This window comes from Mesoplodon densirostris, chromosome 1 (genome assembly GCF_025265405.1).
Source record: "Mesoplodon densirostris isolate mMesDen1 chromosome 1, mMesDen1 primary haplotype, whole genome shotgun sequence".
NCBI lineage: Eukaryota > Metazoa > Chordata > Mammalia > Artiodactyla > Ziphiidae > Mesoplodon > Mesoplodon densirostris.
Genome location: NC_082661.1, coordinates 210,797,376 through 210,811,086, shown reverse-complemented (window position 1 = coordinate 210,811,086; position 13,711 = coordinate 210,797,376). Strand labels below are relative to the sequence as shown.

The 13,711-nt window shown below is 41.3% G+C and overlaps 2 protein-coding genes across 5 annotated transcripts in view; one reads left to right on the top strand and one right to left on the bottom strand.

The window, feature by feature from the left end:
* PPM1K (protein phosphatase, Mg2+/Mn2+ dependent 1K) overlaps positions 1-13,711 on the top strand; it is a 449,751-nt gene that overhangs the window by 195,455 nt on the left and 240,585 nt on the right. The window lies entirely within an intron of this gene.
* The window catches only part of PKD2 (polycystin 2, transient receptor potential cation channel), a 53,570-nt gene that overhangs the window by 35,399 nt on the left and 4,460 nt on the right, over positions 1-13,711 (bottom strand). For all 4 annotated transcript variants that reach the window (XR_009533959.1, XR_009533958.1, XM_060114862.1 and 1 more), the window contains exon 2: positions 9,952-10,065. Coding sequence is in view for 2 of the 4 variants with exons in the window: in XM_060114862.1 (XP_059970845.1) it covers positions 9,952-10,065 (114 nt within the window). In the remaining 2 variants the exon portion in view is untranslated. The remainder of the gene's footprint in view (positions 1-9,951; positions 10,066-13,711) is intronic.

The window sequence follows — 13,711 nt, the reverse complement described above, 5'->3', positions numbered from 1 at the left end:
GGAGAGAGAGAGCTGGGTTTGCTCTCCCTGCTCCCATGCCCTCACTGCCTGGGTGCAGTTTGCTGGGGACCCTCTAACGGTGGCCACCGCTGCTGGGGGCATCTCTTCTCCCCCAGCCACACCAGGTTCACACCATGCCATGCCTTGCCCTTGTCCCTCCAGGCCCAGAGGTGGGAACCTTGCCCCAGAGCCTCATGTCCCCTCTGTTGGCTCCTATAACCCTGCCGCCACACCTCTGTACACGGTCCTTTCGTTGAACTTCCACAATGGCCGCTGTGAGTCTCCCATCTCTTTCCTTCTGGGATGCTGACTAACAGACGCATCTGCCTCCCACCCACCTATCAGCTCCTGCGTGGCACAGTCTAAACTCAAGCCGTACCCATGACGTGAAGACTTGCTGATCGTGCCAGCCCATTCTGAATGGTCCTGGAGAAAGGTGGGGAGATCACGTAGAGGCTCAGCAGGTCACAGGAGATCAGGCTTTGAGTCTGGGTCATGCCTCTTACTTGCTGTATGAGCTGTACAAGTTGCTCCAACTTTCTAAGCTTTAGTTGCCTCTTCTGTAAGGAATAATTAGCTATCTCATGGGAGTTTTTGGTGCTTAAAGAAAAAATAACTAAATGGGACTTCCCTGGTGGTTTCAGTGGTTAAGAATCTGCCTTCCAGGGCTTCCCTGGTGGTGCAGTGGTTGAGAGTCCGCCTGCCGATGCAGGGGACACGGGTTCGTACCCCGGTCTGGGAGGATCCCACATGCTGCGGAGCGGCTGGGCCCGTGAGCCATAGCCGCTGAGCCTGCATGTCCGGAGCCTGTGCTCCGCAGCGGGAGAGGCCACAGCAGTGAGAAGCCCGCATACTGCAAAAAAAAAAAAAAAAAAAAAAAAAAAGAATCCGCCTTCCAACTCAGGGGATGCAGGTTCGAACCCTGGTCAGGGAACTAAGATCCCACATGCCGCAGGGCAACGAAGCCCGCACGCTGCAACTACTGAGCCCGCGTGCTCCGGAACCTGTGCGCCACAACTAGAGAGCCCGCGTGCCGCAAAGCAGAGCCCACACGCCGCAACAAAGACCCAGCACAGCCAAAATTAAAAATAAATAAATAGATAAAGGAAAGAAGAGGCAGAACAGCATTTCTTAAAAAAAAAAAAAACTAAACTAAAAATTATCCAATACAGTGGCTGACACTTAAATGTCCAATAATGGTGGTTCTTCCTCCTTAACCAGATCGCTACAACGTTATCTATTAAAAATTTCAGCACTTTAACAAGTGCTGTCTTATGCTGAACTCTAATGATTACAGGTATCATACGCTTTGATACCTACAATTAGATGACAAAACACTTCAAGGGGAGGGAAATACTTCCTTTTATGCTTCTTTTGACCACAGAGGTTTTATAGGTCTTTTGACCACAGTTCTCAACACCCAGCAAGCAATGAATACTTAGCTGATTCTGTAATAATCTTCAGGCAGCATACAATGCATTGTAAAACCTCATATTAAGTGATTTGGGGATTACATCTTTCCTTCACCGTCCCCTTCCCTACCCAAGCATCACAGAGAATTAAGATTAAAAGAGAGGAGTGGATACTAGTGATCCAGACACAAGTGTGTCTGTGAGTCCATCTGGAGCAGTCCGTCAGTGAAGCAATAAACACACACAACCACAGGGCTCATGTGCCGCACCTAGAGGGGAAGGGACCTCTTCCAGTCCTCACAGTTAGGTTCCATCACCTGTCATCCTAGGACCCACTAATTAGGACAAGAACACTCCTCTTCCAGTGTTACATGACCTGTCACCTCTTAAAACTGCATTGGACTGGAGTTCAGGGCTTGGACTTTTAATCCATTGACGGGACAAGGTGTTGGACATGAAGATGAGCAAGATGTGATCTCTGTCCTCAAGAAGAGGAGCTCATGGTGTCCCCAGGGGGAGCACTGCCCAGCAGCTCCCACAGAGGGGTGGACAAGGTACGATGTGTTCTGCAAAGGCCTTCTTCAGATCCACAGCTGATACCCTGCTAAAGAGGACTCGTGAAGGCTCCCCAAAGCCGACTAAATGATTATTATATTGATTTTTGGAATTAATTTGAAATTAGAATTTTCTTTGGATTGGCTGGTTAATGTAGATCACTCTTAATTTTTTTTTACCTGTGGGGTTTTTTTGGTTGTTGAAAAAGACTTATGACAAATTATTTAAATTTTTTGATTTATAAATATGCAATATGTATGTATTTTAGCCACCGATTTTAAAATGCATCTCCTTTATTGTCCTGTGCTTTTAATACTGATTGCTTTTGAAATTCTCAGGACGTGTATGGAATTTAAGAGCTTCACTGAAAGGGAAGGGATACATCCTCTTGGCCATGCAGTGCCACCTGCTGGACATCCAGAGAAACAATGCCACCTAGTGTTGAAGGGGGTGATGATTCTAACACCTTCAGTCAGCTAACGTTAACTCCGTCCCTCCCTTGTGCCAGGCAGTGGTCTAGTCCAAGGGATATCTTCAAGTGACAGCTCCACACACTCCAGGGGTCAGCTGCATCATGAGTCCAGCTAGGCTGTAGCTAAAGGACCCCCCGGGATTTGAAATCAGAACGATTTGGGTTTGAGTTTAAGATTTCCTTCACCCTTAAGTCAGCCTCTGTGTTCATAATTGTGGGTCTCGGTATCTTGGGATCTTGGACAAGTATTTAATTTTTCTGAGCTTGAGTTTCACTATCTAGAAAATGGAAATAATAACATCTAAGGCTTTGGTGTAGTTCACTGGGAGAAATGTTATGTGAACACAGATTTTGCATACTGTTAAGTGCAATAGAAATGTAAGACTGTTAAATCGTTTCTCCTTTCAGTCCCTGATGGGCAAAGCCCACTTGGAAGGTAACATACACTCTTTAAATGAACTGAATTGTAAAGAAGAAAGTTACATCATGAAATAACCATAAACGAGGATCAGAAAGGAGAGGAAAATATTTTAAAAATATAAGGTAAAGGACACATATATCCTATGTGCATATATTTTTTTCTGCTATTTAGTCCTTGTCTTAACTCTCAGATTCGATTTTCTATGAAATAAGCCAGAATAAAAAACATTATCACAGCATCACCAACTAATCAGCATGTAAACTAACTAAAACTATCTTAAAACATGGTCTCATTTAAAAATAGGCTATAGACACCATTTTATTCTTAATATGGCTGAAAAAATACAGGCTTAAATACTAAAAGCTATATAAAGGGGACTGCACTGTATAAACTCCAGATCGGCGGAATAAAAAACAAAGAAAAAATTTCCAATGTAACAAAAAGAAAACGAGAAATGAAAAATAACAAGAAAGTGTAAAAGAGAGGAAAAAATAAGATGGCAGAAATTTGACAAAAGCATGAAATGTAAAGAGCTTAAACTTACTAGATGATAAAGTCTTAAATATTGGTTAAAAAATTTAAAAATGTATCTTTAGAATTTTTATGAGACCCATTCAAAATGAAGTTAAAAATAAAGGAATGAGAAGATATATATTAGATATACAAAAGGTGTTAAGTGGTATTGCAATCATCTGACAAAGGAGATTATAAGGTGAGTACTGAGTTAAAGAAAAAAGATTATCTTGTATTGATAAATGATACTTTACACAATGATATAACTATAATGAACTTTTATGTATTGAATAACAATATCAAGATATATAAAGCAACGTCTTCTAGTAATAGAAGGAGAATTACCAAAACCACAAGAGCAGTTAGAAACAAATTTATCTCTCTCAATCTTTGACACAGAAAGAAGATAAAAATGACCTCGGGACATTAGGGGTTTTATAATAGAACATACGACTTAATGTATTATATATATATCAAACCTTATACTGTATCAAAAGAGATCACTCACATTCTTTTTCAAATATCCATGGAAGATGTAAGAAAATTAATCATATTCTGGGCCACAAAGACAACACCAGTAAATCCCTAAAATTAAAAATCAACCGGGCAGGTGTCCTTATAAGGAGATGGCCATGTGAAGAAAGAGGGACGCAGGGAGAATGCCCAGTGAAGATGGAGGATTGGAATGATACTGCTACAGGCCAAGGATACCAGAGATTGCAGGTAAACTACCACAAGTGAAGAAGAGGCAAGGAAGGATGCCCTACAGTTTTCAGAGGGAGCACGGCCCTGCAGGCACCTTGATTTCAGACTTCTATCCTCCAGAACTGTGAGAGAATAAATTCTTGCTGTTTAAGGCCAAAAAAACAAAACAAACAGAAACCTCCAAAACAAACAACCCCCTCCCAAAAAAAGCCCCCCAAACTAACCAAACAATAGTTTTTAAACCACAAATGCAGAAAATTATTTTAAAAGGATGAACAAAGATAGATAAAACGGAACCATTTAGAAATTAAAAAATTTTTTTCTGTTAGTAACTCTTGGGCCAGCGAAAGAGGAAATCAAAACTGCAGCACAAATATACCAGATATAAAGACAGTAGGACCAAGGTGCCTTGGTCCCAGTATTCTAGGTCATCTGTCACAGAGGGACGCCATCACGTTGAACAGGAACCCTGGCTGCTCTGCGAGCTCTGTGTTGTATGGTATCCTCACAGGGACACAGTGGAGATAAAATAGGAACAGATATCTCAAGGGATTCTACGAACTAAGAAGTGCTATATCGAGGCAAAGTGCTATTCAGAAACCAAAGAAAGTTGAGGCTTGCACTGTTTCAGTTGTCCTATCAGGAAAAGTTCTGTTTCTGAACGAAAAGAAGTACGAGTGAACACGCGAGAAAATGAAAATGGGCCAAGTCTCCGACATTTAGGGAGAACATCTATGTGCCACCTCTGAGACGTGCCTACCAGCAACCCTCGCTGCCCCCTCCCCTCCCCTGCACTGAGGGAGACAAGTGCGTGAACGTGTCTGACAATCCAGCGTGAGGGGCACGTACTATGGGAGGGGGCTGGTTGATAAAGGCCTCTCCGTAGATCTGGCTCTTGAGCTGACCTTGAAGGATGAGGAGGAACCAAACAGACTGACAGGAAAGGGACAGCATAGTCCAAGGCCTTTTTGAGACTCGTAAGTAGTTTGATGCGGTTGAAGTACCAGATATTCCCAGGTCGGAAGAAGTAAGCAAAGATCATACAGTGAGAGACTAGTCTATCATGTAAAGATTTCAAACTTTATCTCGAAGGTGAGGTGACTATAGCATGTTCCATGAAAAGAGTGACCTGATTTAATGTAGTTTCAGAGACAGAAGTCCGGAGCCAGTGCCTGGGAGTCCTAAAGTCCAGACGTTGGGTCCCATCCGGTCTGTGTTCCAATGGCATTCAGAGCCATCATCTTAAAATTTAAATAAATCTTACCACCCCCTACTTAAAACCCTGGCTTCCCCTTACCAAAGCCTACCGGACCTGTAGGGTCTGACCCCTGACCTTATCTGACAGCACTCTCTCCAATCACTATCTTCACTCCGCTTCTGGAATGTTCTGAGCTCTTTCCTGCCTCAGAACATTCACTCACACAGTCTCCTCTTCAACTGACTGGCTCCCATTCTTGCTTCAGGCCTCAGAGAGGCCTTCTCTGTCGGGGAATCCTCTTCCCCAGCTGTGTTCTTTCTCATCACTAACCACATCTAAGGCCAGGGCTATATATGTTCTTAATTAAATTACTAAACAGTCCATTGAATCAATAAATGAATAATCCAGGAGAGAGATAATAAAGATTAAAAAGAGGGACAACAGCAATCTACGAAAGAAGACAGATTTGAGAGGCACTACAGAAGAAGTACGTGGAATGATCCCACGAGAAGAGAGAGAGAAAGCATCTAGGATGATGCCCAGGTTTGGGGAGAGGATTCATGGGGGTGATGTTAATAGTAACCCAGATAGAGAACGTGAGCAAAGCATGTTTGGATGGACAGGATGAGTCCAGGTTGAGAAATGTTAAGGGTGCCCCTGAGATGCACCGGTGGAGAGGTCCAGTAAAAAACTGGCACAAGATTCGTGGTCCATGAGAGGCTGAGAGGAACTTGGGAGCACCAGCGTACAGGACCCGTTGAAGCTGCAGGAAAGATCCCTTGAAGAGAAAGCCAAAGACCCAGTCACAGAGAATCGTCTGTCTAAATGCATTTCAGAAAGAAAAAAATGAAGAAAGGGAATAGAGTAAGGAGGGATACGGGAAGAGAGGGAGTCACAGAAGCCAAAGAGGGAAGTTTGTAGAATGCCAAATGTCTCATTTGGGACCACATGAGAGAGAGAGGCTAAAAGGAGCCCATAAAATTTGGCAGTTAAGACATCCCTGGTGACCTGGGTGAGGGCCTTTCAGGAGGCAGAGTGAGGCTGCAGAATAAACCAGAGAGCTGAATTAAAATGATTAACACTCCCAAACACTTTTTTTTTTTTTTTTTTTTTTTTTTTTTTGCAGTACGTGGGCCTCTTCACTGTTGTGGCCTCTCCCGTTGCGGAGCGCAGGCTCCGGACACGCAGGCTCAGCGGCCATGGCTCACGGCCCGGCCGCTCCTCAGCATGTGGGATCCTCCCGGACCGGGGCACGAACCCGTGTCCCCTGCATCGGCAGGCGGACTCTCAACCACTGCGCCACCAGGGAAGCCCCACTCCCAAACATTTTAATGCAGTTTTGGTTAAAATTCAAAGGTAAGTAACAAGTTGTGATGGAAATCTTTGAGGGATAGAGGTTGTCAACACAAGTGCTTTTGTGAATGCCTGCCTGTATTAAGTAGTGTAATTTTTTTTTAAAACAAGAGAGAAGAGCATGTAATATTTACACAGAAGTTACCACGAAGAAATAAAGAGAAAGCTATGCACGTGGAGTAAAGGCCATGTTTAAAGTAATATTTATATATGAATATACATTTCTTGTTATTGTAGTTTTTGTCCAGTACTGAAAAGGACAGAGAGCTTTCCAGCCATAGTTGGTCTTTAGCAGTTACTTCCCATGGACTGTAGCCTGTGAACTTAAGACTGCACGTGAATTCAAAGAGCCATGTACCACAATGTTCATCGCAGCTCTATTTACAATAGCCAGGAGGTGGAAGCCACCTAAGTGTCCATCGACAGATGAATGGATAAAGAAGATGTGGCACATATATACAATGAAATATTACTCCATGGAATACTCCAATGGAATATTACTCCAATGGAATAAAAGGAAACGAAATTGAGTTATTTGTAGTGAGGTGGATGGACCTAGAGTCTGTCATACAGAGTGAAGTAAGTCAGAAAGAGAAAAACAAATACTGTATGCTAACACATATATATGGAATCTAAAAAACAAAACAAAACAAACAAACAAGCAAACAAAAATGGTTATGAAGAACCTAGAGGCAAGACGGGAATAAAGGCGCAGCTTAGGTGCACTGTTTATGAGAATATCAGAACCAGTTTATGTTTGTGGTTTTGGGAAAAATTATTTGTGTTGGGGAGAATGTTGTGGAGGGGAGGGGAATTGAGTTGGGGGTTATTTTCTCATGTTTTGGGTACATTTGGAACAGTGACAATAAATGTGCCCTCTTAAAAAAAAGGGGGGGACTCTGATAAACTGGAGGGAGTTTCTATCAGGTGGGTTGTTCTAAGGCATGTCTCCGATCACATGATCAACAGCTGAGGGAACTGGAAAGGTTTAACCTAGAGAAGACTTGGAGGAGATTGAACGTCTGTCTCCAAACTTCTGACGGGCTAAACTGGAGGAGAGACATGGGAAAGGTCCCTGGTATTAGGCTGGCTTAGAGAGTAGAACTAAGACGGGAAGTCAGATGAGGACAGGCTTTGGTTCTGCATAAGGAAGAACTTTCTAACACAGCCACAGAAAAATAAAACGAACTATTTCAAAGGAGTCAGTCCCTTAACCTGGAACTCTTGCTCAACTGCAGGCAGGATGACTGACCTTTTGGGAAGGATGCTGCAGGGGGGAGTTTTAGCATTCAGTGGAGGTTTGAGCCATGACTGCCAAGATTCCTTTTTACCCAGAGATTCTACAATATTTTGAAAAAAAAACTTTGCCTATGTAAAAAATGTAGCTGATATAAGAAAAAGTGTGATGAGTGTGAAAAAGAACAAAAAGCATAAAAATTCTAAAATAAGTAAGAAAACACTAGTTAGTTATATGACAAGCTTGTTTCCTAAAATTCTAGCTATTCAGTTTATTTATCTGGCCTAGTTCCCAAACCTGGTCAGGGCATCTGAAAATTCACTTCTCTGGGCCATATCTGGAAGGCTTTGATTTAGTAGATCCAGGCAAACTATAATTATATAAAAAAAATTCTCTTGGTGATTCTGATGTTCAGGCAATTTTGGGGAACACTGAAATTTTAGACTTATAGGAGTACCTATATTTTGCATAAAATCTATGTATGAATGTATGTGTCATGCTCGAAAAAAATTAGTAATAATAATGATTCTAATCTACCTGTTAAAATTTAAGGCCACTGAAGTTTAATATTTAAGCACCATTTCTATGCTGGAAGCAAACTTCACTTCAGCATTTACTCTAACAGCTTAGAACATAAAAGTTAAAAAATATCACATCTCTTGCTTAATAACTTTTAATGTACTGAATAGATCATTTCTAGGTTTTCAGCATTTCTTCGATAACATGCTTTTCAAAGTAATGAGATTCCTTCCTAAACAGACAACAGAAAAGTTCAGAAAATTAGGAAGAAAAAAGCAAGAAAACGAATGTTGTTCATACATATATACTTTTTAGCTTAAATAACTTCTTTTTTTTTCTTTTTCTTAAGTTCCCACTTGGATAGTCAAATTCTCAGAAAAATGTGAGAAGTCATGCCCTGTTTGAGGCTCATTAAGAGCTTACTAGTATTAGTAAAAATCAGTGTGGGGATATTAAATACATCAATATTCAATTTCTTAAAATTACAAATATCAAAAGCTTAAATGTTTCCTTCATCTTTTATGTTCAACTTACACATCTTCTTATAAATCTAGTAAACAAAAAACATTTTTAAAGGAAGCTTTTAGCACTTAGTCAACTAAATTCAAGGTGGTCCATTTTAATGTAATAAGAATGGCATTATTAAAGTATTGATTAAATCATGACTCTCTCCATTTACACAGAAGGGAACTCTTTCCACGGTTGATGTTGGTTTTTAAGCATTTCTAAGTGTACACTGTAAGAACAAACTCCTTTCCCTGAGGAATATGCTAAGAGGTCCTGGTGGTCATACGTCTGCTTCCTGTCTGTTCTCATAAAGGGCTTTAGAGAGGACACAACAGAACTCCATCAACCAATATCCTCTGATTCAGAGGGTAAGTCCATTGCCTGTGACCTTCCGGACTTTGAGGCAAACGGTTTCTAAGGCTTGTTTCTGGCTAAGGCATCCCTCCCCTCCCAGTCAATGCAGGAATGTATTGAAGAAGAAAGGAAAAAGAAAACAGAAAGAGATGAGTCTGCAGTAAGTTTCCTACAGAGTAAAAATCTACGATTATTGAAGATTTGGAAGAAATGATTAGTTAGAATGAAGGCATCCACACAACACATCCGAATCCAAAAAAAGGGGACTTTTAAATATAAATAGACATAAAAGCAATATTAGGTGATATTATTTGTATTTTCTGAAAGTTAAACTTGGAAAATAATTCCTGTGTACACTTTACATTAACTGATGTAATAATAGTGATGCTGTAATTATTGTTAAGAATCTAATACAAAAATCCTTTTACTTGGTTACTTGGTGTCTGGCAGGTCACCCTGTGCATCTCATAGTGAAAAGGGTCACAACTGACAACAACCTGGCCAATCAAATAATGCCGAATTTTGATCAATGTTTACCAGAGGAGAGAGGAGAGCTTTCTCAGATTGTGAATTGGAATTGATAACAGAGAAGAGAACTTCTGAATTAACCGGTACTGATGCATCTACAATTCCTCTTAATCATAATTTTGACAGGTCAAATATTTTCAAAACTTTTCCTCTAGTGGAAGAAAATGTTCTACTTACAGATGCACAGGACTATGAGAAAAAGGAGATATGTGGCCAGTTCCCGTAAAACACTTTTAAGGTGTTTCTCTCGGTCAGTGCTGCTTTCCTCCATGAGTCTTGTTCCCCAGAGACCTTTAAAATAGTAATAAAAGATGTCATTTTATTTTAAAAAAATCTCATGAATGGCAAAAGGAAAAACACATAAAAAGCAGTATACCTTTAAGGGAGATTCTCCTGGATTTTTTTTTAGCCTGCTCTAAAGGCAACCGAGAAATGGTTTTAGCAGGAGTACCCTTAATTTAGGAATACATCAGCCTCTACTATCCCCCCAGATGTGCAAAACACAAGGCAATGATCTGATCATTGTCTAAACTCCCAACCGCATTAGAAAATATCTTAGTAAAAATTTAGAAAGAGAAGAGGAAATTTAGGTTTAATAATTATGCATGCACGTCAGTCCTTCCTATATGTGGGAGGAATTACCGTGTTACTAAATTAATTATCCTTGTTAGTACATGATGTAACGTTGCAAACGATACTTTTTAGGTCACCCCTGATGAAAAGAGGTCCTGGTTGGAGCACCATTTCATTATGGAAACATCTATCAAGCTTCTAACACACTGGTGTAAAAATCTCTGCTCTGTACCCATTTTTGCCTTTTAAGAAATTCAGTGCTGACTGATGACACTAAACATGCTTAGCTGAACAGTTTAAAATTCCAATTAATGTATGATTTTTAAATGAAAAGCAACAAACTCATCCGCCTTCTCTCTCTCTTTGGAGAAAGGGTAAAAGCAGCAACCGTGCTCCATATTTTAGCAGATGGAAAAAGCGTTGGGCCGGCTGAGCGAAGATGACATAAGCCATGGTGAGCTGCCTGGAGAGAGATCCCACAGTTGTGGACGCAGCCAGCAGACAGACATGGTGGCCGTCCAAACCCCCGCTAGTGAGCAGTGTGGTCAAGTCACACTGCTGGTTACTTGGAAGAGCCTTAGTGTTTTCCAAAAAAGACAAACCACTCAATTCTTTCTGTTAGATTAGGTCAGCTGTTAATGGCAAATTGCCTCACGCTTCTTTCCCACAGACGTTAACCCCTTCCATCCCAGAACCACTGATGCCACAATCCAGCCACACAGAGAACAAGGGGAAAACGGTATATGGTCTTGCACTTGGAAGAAATGACTTCATTGCTAGTGTTTATGTACTTTTTAAGTCTTATAATCATACATTAGTTCTACTCCTAAATTGGGGTATTTCCTTTCCTTTTCTTCTTTTCTCCCAAATTTCCTTCAGGAAAAATCAGCATCTGCCCTCAAAGACACTGGGTTACGCGTCCTAGGTTTCACCACGCCGAAAGGGGAGCATGACTTATGACCAGGTTTGCTTCTGCCAACACCTGGTGGTTGTCAGGGGATTACTCACTCAGAAGAAATGCACCAAGCAGAATGTTTGCTCGCTGAAACTCCATCATAGTAAAGAATTATTACGAACGTAGATGACATGGAAAATTACAGCTCAGAATAACACAGAGGCAGCCAAATATTAGGCTCAGTAGCCCTGGACAAAACCACACCATTTCTCTGGGCGTATTTCTTTTGGAGGCCAGGCCTAAAATAGACACATAAGTGGAAACTGCTAGTCCCTTGACCATCCAGAGAGACTGTTGCCTTGTCTCACTTGGTCGGTGATTTCACTCTTTCCCATGGTTTATAAACAATTATGCAATAAGGAAAAGTCATGGTTCTTAATATTTGCAAATGGTTTTGCTTGACCTATAAACAGAAAACACCAAACTCCTATCGAATTTTCTTCAGGCTAAATTTGCAATGGTCTATGGCAATTTAATTCTAGCCCTCGAATGAAACATTTCAAATGAAAAGAAACAAGCCCTTTTATGTATATTTTATGTGACTATATTTCTATGCATTTACTTTTTTCTAAATTTCTCTAGCTACCTCCTCAAATACTTATTGCTTTACAAATGTCATCCAGTTTCCCCACTGGGTGTGTATGTAGTAGGGTCCGTCTTAGGATACAGGGATCCCTTCACATCCTGATGGGTGAGGAATGCTGCATCCACAAACGGAAAAAACAGCTGTCCTGTAGCCAACTACTTCCCATGTTTAGTTCTCATCAGGGATGACAGAATAAGAATGCTGAAGTGGCAGCGTTCACGTCCAAAATGGGAGCATTCTTCAAAAACAACTGTTGTCTTTTCCCGCCATCATCCCAGCTGCGGAGGGAGTACCTCCAGGCACTCACGTTCAGTACATAACGTGTCTCCATCTGTTAGGAGAACATGACATGAGGGGACACCGGACAATATGCAATTTCCTTCCTGTGTAAGAAGGTGCTTAGTCAATGCCGGAGCCCAAAGTCAGAGCCCATCACCTCAACAATAAGTGTTACTTATTAGTATGCATACGGGAGAAGTCTGAGATGGGTAATCCAGAGCACCAAAAAGGTCTCCAACGTAAATGACCGACTTTGGAAAAAATGCCATTTTGCAACTCTTTTATCCAAATGCTTCCAAACCCTTTTTATTTTGAAATATATAAAAAAAATCACAAAGAGAGAACGATATAATGAACTCCCATGTACCCCTCACCCAGCTTCAACAGTTATTAACTCAACACCAGCCTTGATTCGTGGAAACCCTCACCCACTCGTCAATTATTTGGAAGCTAATTCCAGCGATTGTATCGTTTCACCTGTTACTATCTCAGTTCCATGGTAAAAACAATTCAGTGTGGCCCCTTTGCCTCGCACTAACCCTGTCCCACCTGAAATACATTAACCCGCTGTGACTCACTGATCGTGACAAGGTGCAGTGTGGAGGTCTGGAATCCAAGCTGTGTTCAGATGAAGGGTCAGCCACTTAGGAGCTGAGAGACCTTACCTAACGCCATGAGCCTCCACTTCCTCATTTGGAAATAAGGTAACAGTACCTCTCTGTGGGGTTGTTCTGGGAATTAGAAATATTATGTGTACAGCAATAGAGTGGCGGGAAGAGGCCCTTTTATGGCTTCAGAAACAGGTCCAAATCTGAAATGTCCTACTTCTGACGCCTAGTTCGTCCAGATTTGAGAATAGCATGGAGACCCAAATCCATATGGACTTTGAAGTCATTGTGAATAGCCTGACCAAATTCTCATTGCACTCACATCATAAAAGAATCCTGTTTTCGTGCTTAGACACATGTGGGCCTTGCTTAGGAAGATAAATACAATCCTTCTTCATAGTGATTTGAATTGCAGGGACACCTTCAGAAAGGGAAGTGACTTTTTACTATTGGTCCGTTTTCTACAGAATAGTCAGTTGCTACCTGATGATACTGAAGCTTGAATCTCAAATTTCTTAGGCAGCCCCCTCCTGAGATGCAGGCAGGTATGTGCCACAGCTAATGGCCAGATCTACCTGCATATTCCACAGACAACTCACACTCACATGCCCCAAACTGAGATTTCTCTTTTTTTCCTTTCTCTAGAAACCTATTTGCCCTGTGTGGGTTAATGGTACCAACCCAGAAGCATGGGTTTCATCCTAGAAGAGGCCCTTTTCATAACCCTCACATGGAGTTGGTCCACAATTCTGATGGTTTCTCTCTTTCATCTAGCATTCTTTCATCCCAGCTCACAATCCTCAGTGCAACTGACACTTTATCACTTTATCACCTTTGTCACTTTATCCTGATCTATTCCTCCAGTATTTGGCGCTATGCACCTCACCCCATTCTCTACATTCTTGCTAGCATCATCTTCAGATTGGCATGATATCA